The sequence below is a fragment of the Polychytrium aggregatum genome (assembly GCF_025602895.1).
Source record: "Polychytrium aggregatum strain JEL109 chromosome Unknown BJ171scaffold_34, whole genome shotgun sequence".
Taxonomy (NCBI): domain Eukaryota; kingdom Fungi; phylum Chytridiomycota; class Chytridiomycetes; order Polychytriales; genus Polychytrium; species Polychytrium aggregatum.
In genome coordinates this window covers 201,940-220,449 of record NW_026516236.1, presented here as the reverse complement: position 1 = coordinate 220,449, position 18,510 = coordinate 201,940, and the positions used below count along the sequence as shown (strand labels likewise).

The window sequence follows — 18,510 nt, the reverse complement described above, 5'->3', positions numbered from 1 at the left end:
TGACTGTTGTGGTACTATCGGGATGTTGTCGAGATGCTGTCGGGATGCTGTCGTGGTACTGTCGGGATGTTGTTGGGATGCTATCGCCCGTCAGAGGAGCATATATGTGGTTGATCTCTGTTGCCGGCGGTCGAGTGACGCACAGTGCCCATTGATATCGTGATGTGAGAGGTTCGCAGACAACGGCAGCAGCTCACTTCTTCCGGAGCTGGCGGCCCTCTGATTCAGCAGACCATCTGCCCGACCGCTGACGTCGCAGTGGCGGTTGGTTGGCTGTCTGGCTGTATCAGGTGCGTCCCATCGACAGTTGTGTTCGCGGCTGATGTCATTGCGACCGGGGTAACCATCAAAAGGACGGACCTGTCCCCAACTCGGTCTTCAACCGGCCTCGCATCTCCATCAAGCTCCATATCGCTTTCGCCCTTGGTCGATTACTATCTTGGCCAAAACCAAAGCGTGACCGTAGAAGCGCCTGTCACTTTATCACACCTCGCTCCGCTCAGATTTCCACCCCGTTTATCGACAACGAGCAACATGCATTGCGCTTTGCCACCCTTGCTGCTCCTGTTGTTGGTCGGCTGGGTGTCGGGACTTCCTCCTTCGCACAGGCGCCGTGGCCAAGACACAAACCCGCTCCCGGACGTCATCAACGACGATTCAGTTTTCCATGAGTGCGTCCATGACGACGTTCTCAAGCTCAGCAACTTCCTCCACCCGGCCAACCGCACCAAGACCGACACTGTGCAAGCCTATGTCAACAAGCTCTCCGGCGAGACCATCCATCTCAACACTTCCAGCTTCCAGTCGCTTCCAGATACAGATAACCTCGTCTCCGTCCAAAACTGGCAGCCCATTCGAATTATTCTTGACAACACGCAGCTGCAGTCGGACCTTGCCAGCAGCAACCCAGGCATGTACTCGGACCTTGTCAACATCGTACTCCCCAAAATTCAAGCCTACTGGTCACAGCTGCTCCAGGTCAACCAGGTAACGTGCGGGCCGCCTGTGATTCCCAGACTACGAACGATAAAAAATGAAATCACGACAAGTAGCACAATAGCACCGTCACCACAGCCCAGCTATCGGCCGCCGGTGTTGCATCTCCGTTCTAACCCAACTGGCTTTCTCGGCCCGGTGTGGCCACAAACATCCCCAGGCCATCGGCAACCTGACCTTTGCCAGAACATGCACGTCAATTTGGGGCAATGGGGTCTGCGCCGCCGTGCTTCCGACCGAGACATGTGGTGCCATCACAATCAACCCGAAATATTTGGCAGCAACGCAGGTCTGCGCATCATCATCAACCAGCGGGGTAAGCTGTCTGGTGGCCAAGTCGGGCTCCTCTCGCTCCCTCGGCTCACACACAACCATACAAACTCGCGAGTCCAATCACAGCAGAGCATCCTGAAGTGCTTGCTGTCAACCCAAACCATAATCACAACCTTGCCTCTACTTACTCGACCCGCTCGCCGTTTGTTCCACCCCCACACTGCTACCAAACCAACATTGGGTGACCAGTGTAACACTCTTGCAGGCGGTCCCGGTGTCAGCGGAGACATCGTTATCTTTACGTCGGCACAGGCGGGTGCCTCTGGTGCGCCGTGTGGCCCGGGTAGCTCGACCATAGCATACGCATCGCCTTGCATTTTGAGCAGCAACGATCGTCCCGTGGCAGGTGAGTACGTCGCCATGACTCTGCCAGCATTCGTCGATCAGTTGTATATGCATCTGCGGTACTGATGCAGATATCGCTGTTATTGGACCATGGGACACACACCTACAGGCCTGCTCAACTTTTGCCCGGGAGTCCTGACAAACCTATATGGGCGGCTCAATGGCACAACTCCTCAGGCACCCAACAGCTACAATAATCTGGTACAGACCCTCCTCCCAGCTGGCTCCGACAACGGCTGTCGATAGGGCCTGATATCCGCATCGGGTCCGCGGCATGGGATCTTCTCGAGCGAGCTACTGAACAATGTTTCACCGTACGATCTCTGCAACTGATCCACAGATCAGCGTGGTTGTCCACGAAATGACCCACATCTTGGCGTACTCGTCATCGCTCTTTGCATTCTATCGCGATGAGAACGGAAATCCCAGAACCCCGCGCAGCTCCAACGGCCAGCCGCCCCAGGACTCCACTGGGGCATACATCGCGAGCCCAAATACCACCCTGATTACGACAACCGAGCGAGGGTACACCGTTCAAAAGATTATCCTTCCAAATGTGCTGGCCCGGGCCAGGGCCCAGTTTGGATGCCCTACCCTCAATGGCGTTGAAATCGGTAAGGAAAGCAGTTTGATAAGAGCTGGATGTGAACAGCGCACCGACGACGAGGAAGCGAGAATGGTGCTGGTTGGCACATATGACGAGACGAAAAGCGGGTTGGGGATCTGTCAGAGCGTGGACTTTGTGTCGACGGCCGTGTTGGTATGGACCAGTCGCCCGTCCATATCTGACTTTGGAAATTGTCGACACTGACTCTCCTCGCCTCCACTCCTGCTCGCCTGCAGAGCATGCCGGATCTTCGGGCACTGCAGGGTCCCATCCTACGAGTCGACTTTGGCCCTTTGACTATATGGCCGGTGCACTGCACACTGGGGCGTCAATCGGTAAGCATCACCAGGATCGCAATGGGAGCGGAGATTGACAACCGAATATCCAAAGCACATCGGGTTTGTCGAAAGGCATTGCATCGCTTGGTCCAGCACCTAGTATAACACATCCGGCACTCCAGACATGAATGCCGTGACTTTGGCCCACTTTCAGGACTCTGGATGGTGTGAGTATCGCCGGATGTTGGTGCTCATCGCATACATGTCTAGAGGCACAGTTCCCGTGCGGATCCGTGCGAGGACAAAAAAACGTGCTATTGGGACGGGTGCTGGTCGTTCTCTTGATTAAACTAGCGCATCGCTTTCAACTCGCTGGCTGCCCTACGTGGATACGGCATCCGCCCTTTCGCTTTAACCAACACATCATCTCTTTGCATCAAGACCAAGTCAACTATGACCTTGCAATCAACTCAAGATTCGGATACAGTGCTGGCTGTGACTTTGCTATGAAACCCTGTCTCAACACACCTGCAGGCACGGCTCTCGCCATCCCGACAGACCCAAACTCGTTCTGCAACTCGACAACAGGATCCATCGTCTGCGTCAACCAGAGGACTGCATCCGGTGTCTGTGGGGTTTTCACAGGCCAGACCATCCCGAGCCTCTACAGGTACCCAGCGCCAGCAGTTGAATCAGAAACAGTGACCTTCGGCACCAAGGTTCTATGATTAAGGAACACTAACGAGGGACGGAACTGTGTGTCGTTTGCTGCCGCAGATATTTCACGCCGGTTTATGGATCACCCACTGGCGACGGCATGGGAGGCAGCGATCCATTGATGGTATGCACGCTCTCCATCACATATGCGAGCTGATTGTGGTGGTCTGGATAGGGTGCGTGCGGCAAGTCCAGCCGAGTATTCTCATCCTGTATACGATCATGCTTGAAATCGCATGCTCTAGGACTATTGCCCATTCCTCAGGTTGGTTGCCCTGGTATTATCGAATGCGATCGGTACTATATGGGTATATGCTAGACTGAATCGGAAGAGTGACTTGATCTGAGTTGACACTAACGGAGCAGCAAACCCCCCCCATAGCACTGCCGCCTACTCGAGCTCGACCACAGGTGACTGTCGGTTCACTATGAACTCACTCAACGCTCAGCAGTCCCAAGCACTCGAGACGTAAGCATACCGCGCACAGACGGGCCAGACACATGGGCAAACAACAGTCCGGAGCAGGGGGACGGCCAAAGTGGAGAGTGGCCGCTGACGTATCGCTTGTTTGCGCCGAAACTGGCTCAGCTACGGAGCCACATCGCGATGCTTTTCATCCACTGTAGCCCCACCTGGATACACCCGCTCACAAGCCGGGGCCTTCTGCTATCCGGTCACCTGTCGAGCCAACGGAACCCAGTACTCGGTCCTCGTTGGATCTGAGACCATTGACTGTGGCGCCGGGCTCGTCGTAAAGTATCCGACTACAGCAGCCGGATCGATAACCTGTGCGGCAGCATCGGAAGTGTGCGATCCGCCGGCAGTTTCGCAGTGCCCGAACGGGTGCACAGGATCCAATGGAAAATGCCTGCCATGGGGTGTATGTGTCTGCAAGAACGGATTTACCGGAGCAGACTGCTCCACACCATCGGTCACGCTCTCGAACATCAGTTATCCAGTGGGATACTCGCCTGACTGGAACGGCGCTGTGAACGGCAACAACGTGACGCTGTTCTACCTGGTCAGTCAAAACGGAAGCACTACTCCAAGCACGTCGCCGTTGCGCAGCGATCCAAAGTACGCTTGGTTGCAGAGCCTCGTGACAAGCATGATCCTTGCAGGCACTGGTCTGCTGTTCATTTAACACCGGTTGCGATGGAAACTGCTCTGGTGACGAGAGCCATCACGGAAACGTATCATCGGACCGTGGGGCAGCTGAGAAGGAACGATTCACTGGCGCACTAAGGAGCGTTGAGAAATGCAGGGCTTGAGCACTGCAGCAAGCCGTCGGATGATACTGAGGACGAGGGCATTTGATTGTCGACATCTCTCAGAGACCATACTATGAACAACGATTTATTAGAGAGATTTTCATTTTTGAGAGATCAAGAGGGGCTCGGTAAACTTGGTGCCAGTCGAGTCCGTGGGTATCGGGAAGCACATGGGAGCGCAATGCTGAGCAAGTTGGAACACAAAGCCTGCGATTCACTCGGTGGCAGGCTGGGAGATGGGGTAATTGGACACGTGGAACGGAGGATGCATGAGATGCAAATGAGATGCAAATGAGATGCACATGAGATGCAAATGAGATGCAAATGAGATGCACAGAACAGCACCACATCGCACGACAGTCAGTGCGGCGGGGTATCCTGTGGTGGGGAAACAAATGCAAGTGCCGACTCGCTCGGTGCCATCATCGACAGTCCGTGCGGCGTCATGTACTGTGATGGAGTAAACTGCCGCAAGTCAGGATGTCCGAGTGGTTAAGGAGTTGCACTCGAAATGCAATGGGCTCGCCCGCGCAGGTTCGAATCCTGCTTCTGACGCTTGTCTTTTGCTCCTCGTTTTTGGCCCATATCCTGTCTCCTGTCTCCTGTCTCCTGTCTGCCCATCGCCACTGCGGTGTGCTCTGTTGTTTTCCTTCTGGATGCCATGCTCGCCGTCTCCGGTTTCTGCCGTTGAATGTCGTTGAATATCGTCTTCCAGTGTCGTCTTCCAGTGTCGTCTTGATCCATTGATGTGCATCCGCTGTCCCGATCCCCACGTCGATCGCGATCTCCATGTCGGTCTGGATCGTGCCTCGCTGTGCGCTCTGTCGTTCGGCTCTTGTCTCGCCCCCACCGCAAGTCTCTCTCGTCCATCACAACTTCACATAGTCCCGTCGCTGCATCTTCTTGCATCCGGCCATGTCCATGGCCACGAGTATATGCGTGGCCCTCCCGCATTCTATCCATCGGCCCCTCTCAACTCATTTGGCCAACAGCATTGTCGGCATTGGCAGCGGAGCCCACCTCCTCGACCACCTGCGACAATTCCGTTCTTCAGCTGCCCAAGCCACCGAGGTGCAGAATCGACCAAACAACCAGCAGTCTCTTCCCAGAGCATCTTTCTCCGACGATAGCCGCCCATCCGAGCTATCTCCAGAATCCGTCCTCCTCAAGACCGCTTTGCATTCCTCCCTCCGTCCATACCAGAAAGAGTGCATCCTCACCTGCATCAGCGAGTTCCAGAAGGGCATCAGGCGGCAGGCCGTGTCGCTTCCTGTCGGCAGCGGCAAGACCCGTATCTTCACCGCACTGATCGAGCACATCGACCCTCCCAAGCCCGGTGCCAACAAGACATTGATCCTGGCGCACCGTGAAGAGCTGCTCGATCAAGCATACCACAGCATAAAGCGGCAGTTCCCCGATGCTGTATGTATCGCATGCACATCCGCCGCGACACAGCGCTATCTGGATATCGAAACTTCCATCCCGACTCTTATCCCAGCTGATCCGGCGAACTCTCTTTGTCCCGACTGCTGACCATCGGCAGCGCATCTGTCTGGATCAACGAGTACAGAAATACGACCCCAATAGCGACATTGTCTTGAGCAGGTGCGAAGCACTGTCTGCAGCATGACGATAGGGCACCCCAGCTTTGGCCTGGTGTGCGAGACTGACAGCCTTCGTCAAAAGTGTGCAGACGATCGGCCGCGATGGGAGCCCGAGACTCCTGCAGTATAACCCCGAGGATTTCAAGTGCATCATCATCGGTGAGAGGCTGTTGCTTCGTCGCATGGGGTCGATGCTGGCCCCGACTTTCATGCCAATCCTTCTAACGACGACGACGGCCCGGTTGGCACTGATGCCGCCCCCCTCTCTGTCCAGATGAGGTCTGTGATGTTTGCAGAGCAACCAGCTGGACTTGCTTGTTCGTGGGGTTGTATCGCTACAGCTGTGAACAACAGTCTCACAACTTCATCTCGCCGTGCTCCTGGTTACAGGCTCATCATGCTGCTGCCCCGGTATATCGCCGCATCCTGGCGCACTTTGGCGCCGACTGCCCAGGCTCGCACATCTATGTCTGGGGCTGTTCGGCAACCCTGAGGCGCCACGATGGGGTTTCGCTGGGGGGCATATTCGACAAGGTTGTCTACCACAAGGACCTCGACAGCATGATCGATGAGGGATGGTGAGGATACCTGCAGCGCCGCCGATCGCCGCTACATGGCCTCGGACTGATGCCAATGGATCTGTCAATGGTGTTTGTTGGCCGTGCAGAGAACCATCCGACCTGCCCACTTTCGGTGACATTGCAGCAAGCACTTAGTGCAGAGAGCACTTCGTTACTGACGCCTTTTGAACGACCCGGCCGCCTCCTGCACCACCACGACCCCTACTCGATCTCGACCCGAAAATGATTCCCCAGGCTTTGCAGAGTCAATCCCATAGCGGTCGAAACCCGCGTCCGGATCGACGAGGTTCCCGTGGTGGCTGGTGACTATGCGGTCGATGCGCTTTCCAAGGCCATCAACAAACCCGAGCGTAACAACGTCATTGTCCAAATATATCTGTCGCGTAAGTCTGGCGCAGTAAGCCCACGATGCAACGCGCATATCGGAGGTCGGATGGCTTTGTCAACTCGACTAATTTACTTTGGGGAAATCGGATCTTCAGAGGCAACGGGACGCAAATCGACGCTGGTATTCGCGGCGGACATCCAACACATCGAAGACCTGGCCAGCGAGTTCAGGAGGCACAATGTCGATGTTGCCACTGTCCATGGGAAGATGAAGTCGGCCGAGCGGTCTGGAGCACTCAAGCGCTTCCGAGATGGCCAGACTCCCGTGCTCATTAATTGCGGTAGGCACTTGTCGCTTCGTGAGGCCTAACGGATGTTGGGAGGTACTAACGACGATGCTTCACCGTCAAGGTATCGTAAGCGAGGGCACCGATATCCCCAACATCGACTGCATCATGATGGCACGCCCAACGCGATCGACGCCGCTACTGATACAAATGCTGGGGCGAGGCATGCGTCTCCACCCGGGTGAGTCCAGCGCCGCTCCGGCCTCGATATGTCAACCAACGTGGATCTGAGGCGGCTAACGACTCGCTCCGGACACAGACAAGCACGACTGCCTCGTATTTGACTTTTTGGACACCCTCGACGGCGGTCCAAGGCTCCGGATTGCTCCGACTTTGTTCGGACTGCCTCCCGAGCAAATCTCTGAGAGCAAAGGTGCGATTGACACCCTCCACAGGGCCTCCATTGTCTGGATTGATGTCTGGGATACGAGTCTCGCTCATGACTGCCACTGTCGAGGAGAGTGTGCGTTGATCGTGGCTCTGACTTGTCACTCACTCGGGACACTATCTCACTTGGGATGCGACGCATGTGCTTTGTCAAACCGGATATTGCCTGAGCTACAGACGCAGATAATGACTTGGGTGGTGACTGTGCCGGCCCACGGACAGCCCAGTTGGACATGCTTCCCAGTGGCGGCGACAGAGCAAGCAGTCCACCACTCCTCGCCGAACCAGAGCAAGTGCCACAAATTCGGCCAATCGAGATTCGCCTGCGAGGAATACCGATGCTGTTCAGTCGGGACGAGGCGCAGAGCCATGCGGCCGTCCTTCAAACCATCTCTCGCTTTGCTTGGATGCGGGTGGGTCTATCGGATTGCGCCCTGCCCTTAATGGACAAGTCTTGGCTTTTGATCAAACAGTCGACAGGTAGGCTTCGCTGTGCAGAATGGGCCGTATTTGCGGCTGCTGAGCTGATGGGAGTTTGCGCAGCGACTACAGTATCCTTGACAGCGACTACAGTATCCTCGACAGCGACTACAGCATCATCGGCAGCGGCGGAGTATTAATTCTTCTCGATGCTGGATCGGCATGCTTCCCTAGAGGGCGGCCCGTACACTGCCTCGATTAGAAAACGAGTCAAGCTGCCGCCTTCGGCACGCAGCCGCACCAAGTACATCGTCTCCTCCAAGGAGCTGCTGAGCAGCGATACCCTCGAGTCGGCCATCCGGGGTGCTGATACCTGGGTTCTTTCCACCATGCCCTATGCCCAAGCCCGAAACCTCTTCCGCAACGCGTCCTGGCGACGGCAGCCAGCCAGCCCAGCACAGGTCGAGGCCATCAAGCGCATAATGGGCGAGGAATATGTCCAGCGCCTCTCTGCGCTGACCAAGGGTGAGGCCCATCAGATCCAGACTCGGCTGATGATTTCATACTCCAACAAGTGTCCTGCGTCGCTGAGGCCTGACTCCACAGGCGTTGGAGGCAGCACAACCCCGGCAGCAGCGACATCCAAGACACAGACGACGACACCAGCCAAACCGCGCGGCGCTGCGACCAGGCCAAAGAAGATCGGCCCATCCTCCTGAACGTGCCTGCGTCGTCGTCCAATCCCCACTCCCGCATCGTCCCCAGACCCAATGTACCTTCGCTGCAGAGCTCTTCGAATCCACTGCATCGTCTCCGTTCGTCAATCCACCCGCACGCTGGGGGGGGGAGGGTATTGCTGCCGGCCAACCTGGCACACATGCACATATACGTTGTCCTGTCGGTGCGAATGTCGTCAGGCCTGGTTCCCAGCCGCTGGGCCGGGTCGTAGCTTGTGCACTGCACCTGGTCTGGCGCAGCCACCGCCACCGCCTGTCGCACGGCCACTCCCCCGGCCACCCTTCCGCGGCGAGCCGGCGTCGCTCTATATCTTCTCCGCCTCTGCCTCCATCTGCGCCGCGGCCCTTCCTTCCTTCGCAGCATCCCACGCCGATCGCCGAGCCCACTGCCAGCCATGAACGATTTTTTCTCGCCGAGTAAGCTCACTTGCTGTCGGGTCCGTCTGTTGCCAGCCGCCGCCTGCCGCCCGCGAGCGGCGAGACTGGTGCAGTGCCATCCGTTTCCTTCGCTCCGACCCTTCCCTCGACCGGCCTCTGTCCATCGCTCAGCTCTCGGCTCTCGGCTCTCGGCTCAGATAGCGCATCGTGGCGGCACGCACTGCCGGGTACCAAAGGCGGGACTGGCGGTGTGGTCGGTTCCTGTCGACCTTCGTTGCCAAACAGGGCCAGAGCTCTGCGAATCCGTCCATCGAGGCCATTCCGACCAGGCCACCAACCCGCCGACGGAGGCAACTTGATGCTGACTTCCCCTCCCTTCGCATGCACGTTGCCGCAAATTGCCGGCTGTCAGAGCGTGTGAGCTTCGATCAGGATCTCGAGGTATGCCAAGCGAGCCGTATGACCTTTCAGCCGGACACGCCACCACAGCGGCACCAGCAACCCCGACGACGCTGTTGTCTGGAGCCGACCGCGCGTAGCTGATCGTCATGTGCCCCTCGTCGCTGACTAAATTGCCTCCCGACGACTTGCGTCGATTTCGTGGGTCGCCCTGGCACCCAAAGATCGACAAGCAAAAGAAAAATGTGATAGGAATGCTCGAAACAAAGTCCGCCATCGTCGCCCAGATTGCGAGCTATATGAAAGCACGATATGAGATGGAACACGAGTATGCCAACCGGTTCCGGGAGCAGATCAAGAATTTTTCGTCCCAGATGTAAGTTCGAATGTCATTCGGACGGTTCCCCGCAGCCGCAGCCGCACCCGCCGAAGCCGAGGCTTGGGACAAGCAACGCCACCGCCTCCAGGGCCCGTGAGCGCGATGCACACACAGCAGCCGCTTGCTTGATCCGAGTGACGCACTCTGCGCCGGGCGACAGGATAGTTAAGCGATACCCAGTACTTGCACTGAGCCCTCGAGGCTTCGGCGCTCTGACTTGGCCGATGGTTGTTCTACACTAGCAACAACTGGCACGAAAACCCTGTCCTGTGCCGCCATCTCCAGAGCTTTGTCCAAGCGGAGCTGGATAGCGTCGGCCTTATTCTGGAGCAAGTCAACTTGTTCAAATCGACGCACGCTATTCTCTCCGATCAATCTGTAAGTACTCTGGCTTTGTCCCGAGCCAGCCTGTCGCTTGGACTGACAGAGCCACGGCCATGTCTGATTGCGAGTGTCATTTCACTTTGATAGAGCCATTACGGCAGAACAGCAAAGGAGTGTGGAGAAGCCATCTCGAAAACCCTGGAAAAGTACAAAAGTCAGCGTGAGATTGACACGGCGAAGGTATCAGCATATTGCTCCTGCAGTGGCGGATAGTCCAGAATCCCTGCCCAGAATCCCAGCCCAGAATCCCAGCTCATCCAAAGAGCGAACAAGTGTAGTCGTCTGAGTTGAGGCTGTCAAGCCCTTGGCTGCGATGTCGCTCGATGCATGGCGTGAACGGTGTCCATGCGTTGGGGTTTTGTGGTTGCTATCGCCAAGACAAGCGACTCTTGCGTCTCATGAGACGTGAGATGGGGATACAATTGGGTCCACCCCTCAGCCTACGCCATGCGCTAACATGCCGCCGACGAATGCGCACCCGTAGGTTTACAACGCCTACAAGAAGGACTCGGAACAAGTGGAGAAGGATGAAGGAAACCCCCAGAATGTAATGCACAGCTTTTGTCGTCGGCCTTATTGTCATCGGCCTTATTGTCGTCGGCGTTGCCATCGTCGCCACCGCCGGTTTTGGCATCTCATTGACGACTCCCCTTTCATCATTGAAAGGCTATGAGGCAGCGAGCCGTCGCAGCCAATAGTGGTGAGTTTGCTTGCCGCGTCGTGGCTATCCAGTCAACTTGAACGAAGACCCGCGCTCAACACATTGCTCATTCCATTAGATCGGGTCTACCGCCGGCAACTCGAAAACGTGGAGTTAGCACGGAGGGACTACAACTTTGCCCGTCAGAGCCATCAATCGGTAACGGCTGCAGTTCGTTGCAGTGCCATCTGAACTCATACTGACAGCGACTTGGTGTATGTCTGTGCTTGAGCGAGCGATTTTCTGCGGAGAACTTACTGTATGCTCCACCGAATTACTTGGCCGCCATAGAAAATCATCGCCATGGATAAGGATCATCAAAGCGCCATCATCGCTGCGATGACCTCCCATGTTGCCGATTTGAGCAAGCATCAGGATCAGCTTGCTAAGGTGGGCCGATTCTTTGCAAGCAGGGCTTCCGTTATGGTGCCATCCACCGTATCTCTGTTCCCCTCGAGGCAGCGCATAGCTAGAGAGTTGGTCAAGGATATGCGAGGTGCCTAATCGCTTGCATATTCATGTCCATCAATCAGCACCGATTCAATCTTTCCAGGTCGCTGGATACATTCTCGGCTGATGAGGTGGCCTCCGCTTCCTTGGAGAGCCTTGACTGTGCTTGGCCCCAGTCCAGGGCCCTCAAGTTTGTCAACTACCAGAACAAGCCATTCGAAGGTCATTCTCGACCCAACCTGCGTTGCATAGCCGCAAGCGCTGGCAGCTGGTGTCCCGGTGTATTCGGATGATAGCGGCTTCAGACTGACGGGCCACCGTCCATGCTGTAACAGATGCGGTCTTCAAGATTGATGTCGGCAGCCTGATTTGCAAAAAAGAGGATGATGTGCCAGTCCTGCTCAGGCGCTGTGTTGAGGCCATTGAAGCGCGTGGTAAGCCCCTCTTCTGTGCCCCGCCTCAGCCGGATTCTCTCTTGATGCAAGTGCCGTTGCGTGCGTGGTCTCAGTGTCAATGCACCATATTAGAGACTGCATGTGCCATACCGCCACCCATGGAGCGATTCTGTTGCGCCTGATCAATTGTGGAGTGACCAGGATGCGTGTGGGTCAGCTGACATGGTGGCTAACTTTCAGTGCCGTCCGCTCGCAGGTCTTGACCGCGAAGGACTGTACAGAGTCAGCGGCAACCGCGTCGCTGTCGACAACTTGAAGTTATTGGTTGAACAGGATCTGAGCCAAGTCGATCTGACGAACGAGACGCACGACGTGCACGTAGTTGCTGCCTTAGTCAAGCAGTATCTGCGTGAGCTCCCCGTCCCTCTGATTTCCTTTGCGGAGCCCGTTTTGGGAGAAAGCGAGATGCACATCTACAAGCGCGAGGCGAACTATTTTTCACAATATCGATGTAAGTGGCGTATCGATCTGTTTGGGTTCTCAGGATGCTGTGTGAGTTGGGCCGATCGCCATCCTCGGGGACTGTCTCCCTCCTTCATTCGGGTCCGCGAATCGGTCCGATCTGCGTCTGACAGCTACGACGGGCGGCTGTTGGTAACTCACCTGGACGAACGCGATGCATCTTCAGCTCTTACGCCCGAGGCCCGTAAAGAGGAGCTGCACAGGATCCTCGGCGCTCCTGGCTTTGGCCGAGAGAGACGTGCCACGTTGGCCTATATTATCAAGCATCTGATCAAGTAAGCCTGGCCTGTGTTTTGCATCGCGGCGGCCCAGGGTCCCTAAATCTACCAAGCGCACTCAGCGCCGGAGCTGTATATGGCCAGAGGCGATCAAACGGCGATGATGGGTATCCTCGGCTTGGGCCCAACGGCTACCATTCCGACCGTGATACTAATGCTGGATGGTGTCTGTCCCTATCGATATTCAGGGTGGCTAGTCACTCCGAGCAAAACAAAATGAACATGCAGAACCTTGAGATCCTGTTTTCGGCCGTACTGTTCCGCTCCGAGCCGGATGATGATATAGCAATCACCGAAAAGAGCTCCTGGTTTGGAACCAAGTCGACGCCGACGATGGTGGACTCCGAAACGGCGCTGAAGAACCTGCTGGAACGCAAAATGAGGGATGAAGCAACTTGCCTGGTGAGAACCCTGGGCCCTCTGAATTGCAAACCAGTACCCCCCCCCGGACGGGTGCAACGGAGGGAGCAGGAGCGCATCAAACGATGGCTGACAAACCCGACTTTGTCGCCGAACTGGCTAGATCATCTCGGACCTAGCAGATTATGCCGACGATGTGCTTGCAACTTCATCCGAACTGCCCCCGCCGCGCTTTCAATCCCTGGGTGCCACAGTGCATCTGCCACAGGCGATCAAGGCCTCGCTCAGTCCCCGAGTCCCAGCCAGTTTCTCGAGCGCCCCTCCTCCCCTCAGTCCCTTGCCTGCTCAAGTCCCGCTCCCAGCCGCGCCGAAAAACGACTCTCAGCATGATGGCAGCAACCTTGAGCCAGCTACCATCGAAGCCACAGCGGACCCTCGACCATTGGCTGCCGCTAGCCACGTTCCAAGTCTGAAAATCACGACCAACACAGTCGCAGCCATCGAAGTGACGGTCGTTGAAGCCACAACCGGGAGTACCTTCAACCAGGTCCCTGCTGCGGCCACCGCGGTCGTTGGTGAATCGGGTGCCGAATCAAATGCCCCAGGTGCTACGGCTCCGGTTGCTGGGTCGACTGTTGTTCCGGCTGCTAGCTCAGTTGCTGGGCCAGTGGGTGATACCCGCGGGGACATTGGCGCAAAGCCCAGTTGAACAGGCGACTGGAAACCCGCAAGGCACCATCGATCGCACATTTGCGAGCGAGAACCCAAGCAACTGAGCACCACACTCTGATTGTCTCTTGTCTGCCGTCGAGCTTGCAATCCATCCTTCCTTCTCTGTCAACTGCGTGATTGTACATGCGACTTGTGCCTTGGCTGTTGAGAATACACAGACCACCCGACCCGAAACATCGATATCGTGAATGTGTGTGTGTGTGTGTGTGTGTGTGTGTGTGTGTGTGTGTGTGTGTGTGTGTGTTCGATCCCGTGATCAAATCGGTTCACGTGAGCAGTGTTGGAGGCGACAGGCGAGAGCACGCCGAGAGCACGCCGAGAGCACGCCGAGAGCGCCACCGAGAGCGGGGTCCCTCGGCGGCCAAAACGTGTCGCTGCACCGCCACCAAGGCGCTCGGCCGCGGGCTGTGCCAAGCGCGCGTCCCAACAAGCCCAGGACATGCCCCGCAGCGGCCTCGGCTTGCTGTTCCTGCACAGAAGCAGCGCACCATGTTGCCCAGGGGACGAGCCCACAAGCGAAACAGCAAGCGAAACAGCAAGCGAATCGGCGAGCGAATCGGCGAGCGAATCGGCGAGCAGGCCAGCAAGCAGTGTGGGGCGCAGACGAGGCAGCGCACTCGGCCGCCGATGGACGGATGGATGGATGAATGAATGAACAGCACCGATGTGGGCCTCGGCGACCGCAAGATCGCATCCAACCAGCCGCCGCCGCTTTGCTCTCGTCTTCCTGCTCTCCTGTATCCTGTTGCTGCCTCCCACAGCTGCCGCCGCTGCCGCTGCCTTCCGAACCGCCTGGGTCCATGTTTCGTTTCCTCGACTCCTCGCCAGATTCAGGCGACACGCTTCAGCTGAACAAGTTGCTGGAGCTGCTCCGAGCCAACGAACATGCGCTTGCCAACATCATCGCCTCCCTGAGACAAAAGGCCGGTCTGGACTCCACTTATGCGAGAGCGTTCAACTCGCTGTCGTCTCGGTTCATCCGCCGATCCTCTGCGTATGTCCCTCATGCCACCCGTCGCCTGTGGATATGTGTGAATCCTGGCGCTAGTGCTCCTCGGCAGATGACGAAACGAAGAACCGGGCCCGGCACCATCTATGATATCGAGATGCCTGTTGTTCAGTCTCGGGTCTTCCCGTGCCCGACGATGCATCATTGCCATCGCCTCCGCCTCACCCTCTTCTCTCGGCCTGACCCCAGTCCAACTCCGCACGGCCCGGTATCGCAACTGCAGGCACTGGCCGAATCGATAGTCACTCTGCCGCTGAGCCTCTCCACAGACCCAGAAACTGGACCTGATTCCTTCGACCACGAGGTCATCCAGGAGCTGGTCTCCGCCAAGGTGGGCCGACCGCCGAATCGGTGGATTTCTAGCCTGGGCTGATGGATCCAGGGCAGGTCTTAGACGGTTGCAGCGCATGGCCTGGATGCAGCAGCGACTCTGGAGGCGGTCTGCTATCGAGATATCGTCGAAATTTCACGGCCGGGGATGAGACAAACTCGCTGATAGCCCGCCTCTCGTATTAACCAACCATTTGGCTCACAGAACCAAGTCAGCGCAGATATTGACACCCTGCAAAAACACATCAGCAAACTCTCCTACGAGCTCACAACAACACGAAGGCATGTCTCCAAGGTAAATATCGGCGTCATATTGCCGACTTTGAAGGGGTTCGGAAAATATGTTGGGTGCGAGTTCGTAGCCAGCAGTCACGGCCAGGCAGGCTGAAGGGGGCGAACAAATGCCTCCAATGCCATGCGACCCAGCCATTCATGTAAACCGGCGAATGGCATGCTAGCTAGTGCGGTGGCGCTCATTCGATGGCATTCTTGGTAGCTCCATGGCGAATACGTAAGATCAATCGACCATTTGGAGAAAGAGCTGTCCAAGAACACAGTCTCGCTTAAGGTAGCATCTCCCACACGCCAAACGGAAACAGTCGTAGCGTGCTCGCTGCAGCTTTGGCTTCTAGTGGCTGAACCTTCGAACTCTGTGAATCTCCAAGGGCACGCTCTAACCCGGCACGCTGTTTCTAGATTGTGTCATTCAAGATGAAGGTTGACCAGGCCGGTAGGTGCAGCTGAGTTTATGCTTTGGTGTTTTGACCAAGAGGCTCCAAAATGTCGGCCGGCTGTGCTCTTGTCCTGGGACAACGGGCTCACATGGTTTGAATCGCTCGCCAGATACCTCGTACCGCCATGCCATCGTCGCCGCAGAGCTGAAGCGACTGGAAATCAAGGACAGCTGGGAGAAAATTCGCTTGGTAACAACAGACCCTGCTTGATCGCACTGATATTGATAGCGCTTAGTGGACTTGGATGCAGACCGACGCCTCCTGTATGCATGCTTGAAGAATTTCCAGATTTGATCAAGAGCACCCTCTGAGTTGGGCTGCGTTGCATTATGCGTCCCCGTTCACCACCACCAGGCATCTTGGAATTTCGAAAGTTGCCAGCTTCAACGGATCGAGCCGGCGATCCAGAAACTGGAAAAGTTTGTCGCTCCAACTGAGGAGGTAGTTACTGTCCATGGAGGGCGCCTGGTCCTATACGAATCGCTGCAATCAACGGCACACAAGTGTGGATAACACATGTCCGTGGGAGTGGTTCGGGAACAGGGACTGACGTCCTGGTTCTCTAACTCTCCGGCGGCCCGACCGAGTCCTTGACTCACCGACGCTCTCGTCGTTTCCCCCAGCCAAACTGGAGCACTTTCCAGTCGGAGGTTGCTGATCTCCGAGCCAATGTTGAACAACAGCGGGAGGCCTTTTGCAAAGTATTCGATCAGTATTGTCCGCCACCACGAGCATTCGTTCTGCATGACTTCAAGCTCCAGCCGCTTCCTGGTAAGACCAGCTGATCCGTTAGCGAGTATCCAAGTCGCCATCTCCTGTGGGTCCGAGCCCACCATCGCCTGATCTGACCCGACTGATACAAACCCGGGCTTATCCTTGGGTTCTAGCGCCGTGCTTCAAGATCGAGATCAGCAGCTCGCTCTGCAGCAAAACCGATATGGTCCCCGACATTCTGCGCGGATGCATTGAAGCCATCGAGGCCAAAGGTGAGTAGCTCAACACAGCGCCGCTAAGCTGACACAGTATCTGACAAAGTGTGTCCACCAAGGCTCGATGATCTCGCGAGCTTGCTGTCACATAACTACTCATTCTGATCCACGAAAGCCGATGTCGATGACCCTGGCCCTTGCAGCCCATTTCGACCACTACTTCCCACGCCCTTGACTAATCAAATGAGCTCTTCATCAGGGCTCGAGACTGAGGGCATTTACCGTATCCCTGGCAGCAAGAAGCAGATCGAGAGCATGATATGGCAGCTCGAGCACGGTCTGGATTGTGCCGAACTGAAGAGTCCAGACCACGATATTCATGCGATCGCAGGGACCGTCAAGCAGTATCTGCGAGAGCTGCCCAACCCGCTATTCGCCTTTATTGACAAGCCGTCGGAAGACTGGCCGACCATCAGCGCCGGGCAAATGGAGCGAGTTGGACGATACAACGGTACAGCTGCCGTCTTGCTGTGCTTGTGCCAGGGATTGCCCACACACATCACCCTAGGCGCCATGTTGTGAGCGCATCTCCAGCGAGCTGCGCCGATGCTCCGAACCCATCTGACTCGACTATTTCTCATCATAGACTCCGACTTGGAAACCAAGCTGATCAATTTGCGTACTTCCATATCATATCTGCCAGCGGTGTACCGTGCGACGTTGCGATACACGTTGCAGCATCTAAAGAGGTAGGCGTGTCCCTTCGCATAGCTATGCTCTATAGATCCAGCGACCTGATCCAGAGGCTCGCTCTCCATCACGTTTTTGTGTATCACTGCTTCGTTCCCTACTGAAATGGTGACCTGCGATGCTATATACTGCCCTCCGCTGTTCCGCACTGCTGTTTTGCGCTGTACTGCACTGTGCTGTCCTGCCACGGATCACTGATCCCGCCGGCGGGCCAAACGACTGCTTCGACTCTCAAACAGGGTATCGAATAGGTCGAGCGAGAACAAAATGACGGTCGACAACGTGGCGACGATCTTTGCCGATGACATCATTCGGGATCCGTTCGCGGACAAGGAAGTGCATCCGAGTCAAGCAGGTCCAGACCGAGGTGTCCCAGTCACCCAGGACGATCAACTGTCCATCATTCGCAACATTGTTGCGTATGGCCAGCTGCAGGACCAGGTCAGAGATGCAAGTCGTGTCGGAGAGCACACTGGACCAGGGACCAAACCGACTGGGATGGAGATTCTGCAGCGAGACTGACAATATGGTCTCTTCAGGTTATCGCGGATCTAATACGGCTTCAGGACCAACTCTTCTGAGCACTCCGCGAACTGCCGAGCCGACCTGCGCCAGCGGACGCTCACTTGCGGCTCGGTCCATGAGATTGCCTGAGGTGCCCGAGCCTCCGGCGCTGTACATTCGCTGCCGTTGTTTTCAATCCACATTCTTGTTGCCCAAATTCATATCCTTCTTCCGGCCAATGCGGCGACTCTATGGGCCTGTGCGAGCATGGGGCATTGAGCGTGTGGCTGGTGTCGACTTGGCGAGACGAGAGGCCGGCGAGAGGC

The 18,510-nt window shown here is 56.4% G+C and overlaps 4 protein-coding genes and 1 non-coding gene across 5 annotated transcripts; all 5 read left to right on the top strand.

Moving 5' to 3' along the window:
* The first annotated feature begins 747 nt into the window (after nucleotides 1-747).
* On the top strand, nucleotides 748-4,259 carry BJ171DRAFT_190725 (uncharacterized protein). Its single transcript, XM_053106166.1, has 12 exons — nucleotides 748-987; nucleotides 1,157-1,312; nucleotides 1,519-1,675; nucleotides 1,784-1,875; nucleotides 2,015-2,288; nucleotides 2,518-2,616; nucleotides 2,742-2,786; nucleotides 3,001-3,229; nucleotides 3,337-3,400; nucleotides 3,522-3,541; nucleotides 3,659-3,745; nucleotides 3,904-4,259. Exons 1-12 carry the CDS (start codon nucleotides 913-915, stop codon nucleotides 3,998-4,000), a joined length of 1,395 nt encoding a protein of 464 aa, XP_052964153.1. The 5' UTR covers nucleotides 748-912; the 3' UTR covers nucleotides 4,001-4,259.
* Nucleotides 4,260-5,022: 763 nt separating this feature from the next.
* Nucleotides 5,023-5,103, top strand: BJ171DRAFT_t224. Its single transcript has one exon. It is a non-coding gene; the product is annotated as a tRNA-Ser (tRNA).
* Nucleotides 5,080-9,065, top strand: BJ171DRAFT_515618 (P-loop containing nucleoside triphosphate hydrolase protein). Its single transcript, XM_053111958.1, has 10 exons — nucleotides 5,080-5,970; nucleotides 6,092-6,153; nucleotides 6,235-6,314; nucleotides 6,541-6,730; nucleotides 6,968-7,116; nucleotides 7,216-7,401; nucleotides 7,472-7,588; nucleotides 7,667-7,780; nucleotides 7,972-8,274; nucleotides 8,449-9,065. The coding sequence occupies exons 1-10, from the start codon at nucleotides 5,464-5,466 to the stop codon at nucleotides 8,931-8,933; spliced, it is 2,193 nt and encodes a 730-aa protein (XP_052964152.1). The 5' UTR covers nucleotides 5,080-5,463; the 3' UTR covers nucleotides 8,934-9,065.
* Nucleotides 9,066-9,281: 216 nt separating this feature from the next.
* BJ171DRAFT_515610 (RhoGAP domain-containing protein) lies at nucleotides 9,282-14,102 on the top strand. Its single transcript, XM_053111957.1, has 15 exons — nucleotides 9,282-9,368; nucleotides 9,742-9,770; nucleotides 9,953-10,104; nucleotides 10,350-10,485; nucleotides 10,579-10,671; nucleotides 10,976-11,038; nucleotides 11,158-11,191; nucleotides 11,271-11,350; nucleotides 11,483-11,581; nucleotides 11,725-11,863; nucleotides 11,977-12,075; nucleotides 12,293-12,547; nucleotides 12,725-12,833; nucleotides 13,025-13,238; nucleotides 13,360-14,102. The coding sequence occupies exons 1-15, from the start codon at nucleotides 9,347-9,349 to the stop codon at nucleotides 13,903-13,905; spliced, it is 2,070 nt and encodes a 689-aa protein (XP_052964151.1). The 5' UTR covers nucleotides 9,282-9,346; the 3' UTR covers nucleotides 13,906-14,102.
* Nucleotides 14,103-14,463: 361 nt separating this feature from the next.
* BJ171DRAFT_515607 (uncharacterized protein) lies at nucleotides 14,464-18,430 on the top strand. Its single transcript, XM_053111956.1, has 13 exons — nucleotides 14,464-14,922; nucleotides 15,127-15,268; nucleotides 15,473-15,562; nucleotides 15,764-15,835; nucleotides 15,964-15,997; nucleotides 16,111-16,190; nucleotides 16,356-16,442; nucleotides 16,625-16,772; nucleotides 16,889-16,987; nucleotides 17,190-17,441; nucleotides 17,577-17,679; nucleotides 17,920-18,121; nucleotides 18,220-18,430. The coding sequence occupies exons 1-13, from the start codon at nucleotides 14,576-14,578 to the stop codon at nucleotides 18,259-18,261; spliced, it is 1,698 nt and encodes a 565-aa protein (XP_052964150.1). The 5' UTR covers nucleotides 14,464-14,575; the 3' UTR covers nucleotides 18,262-18,430.
* Nucleotides 18,431-18,510: the final 80 nt, after the last annotated feature.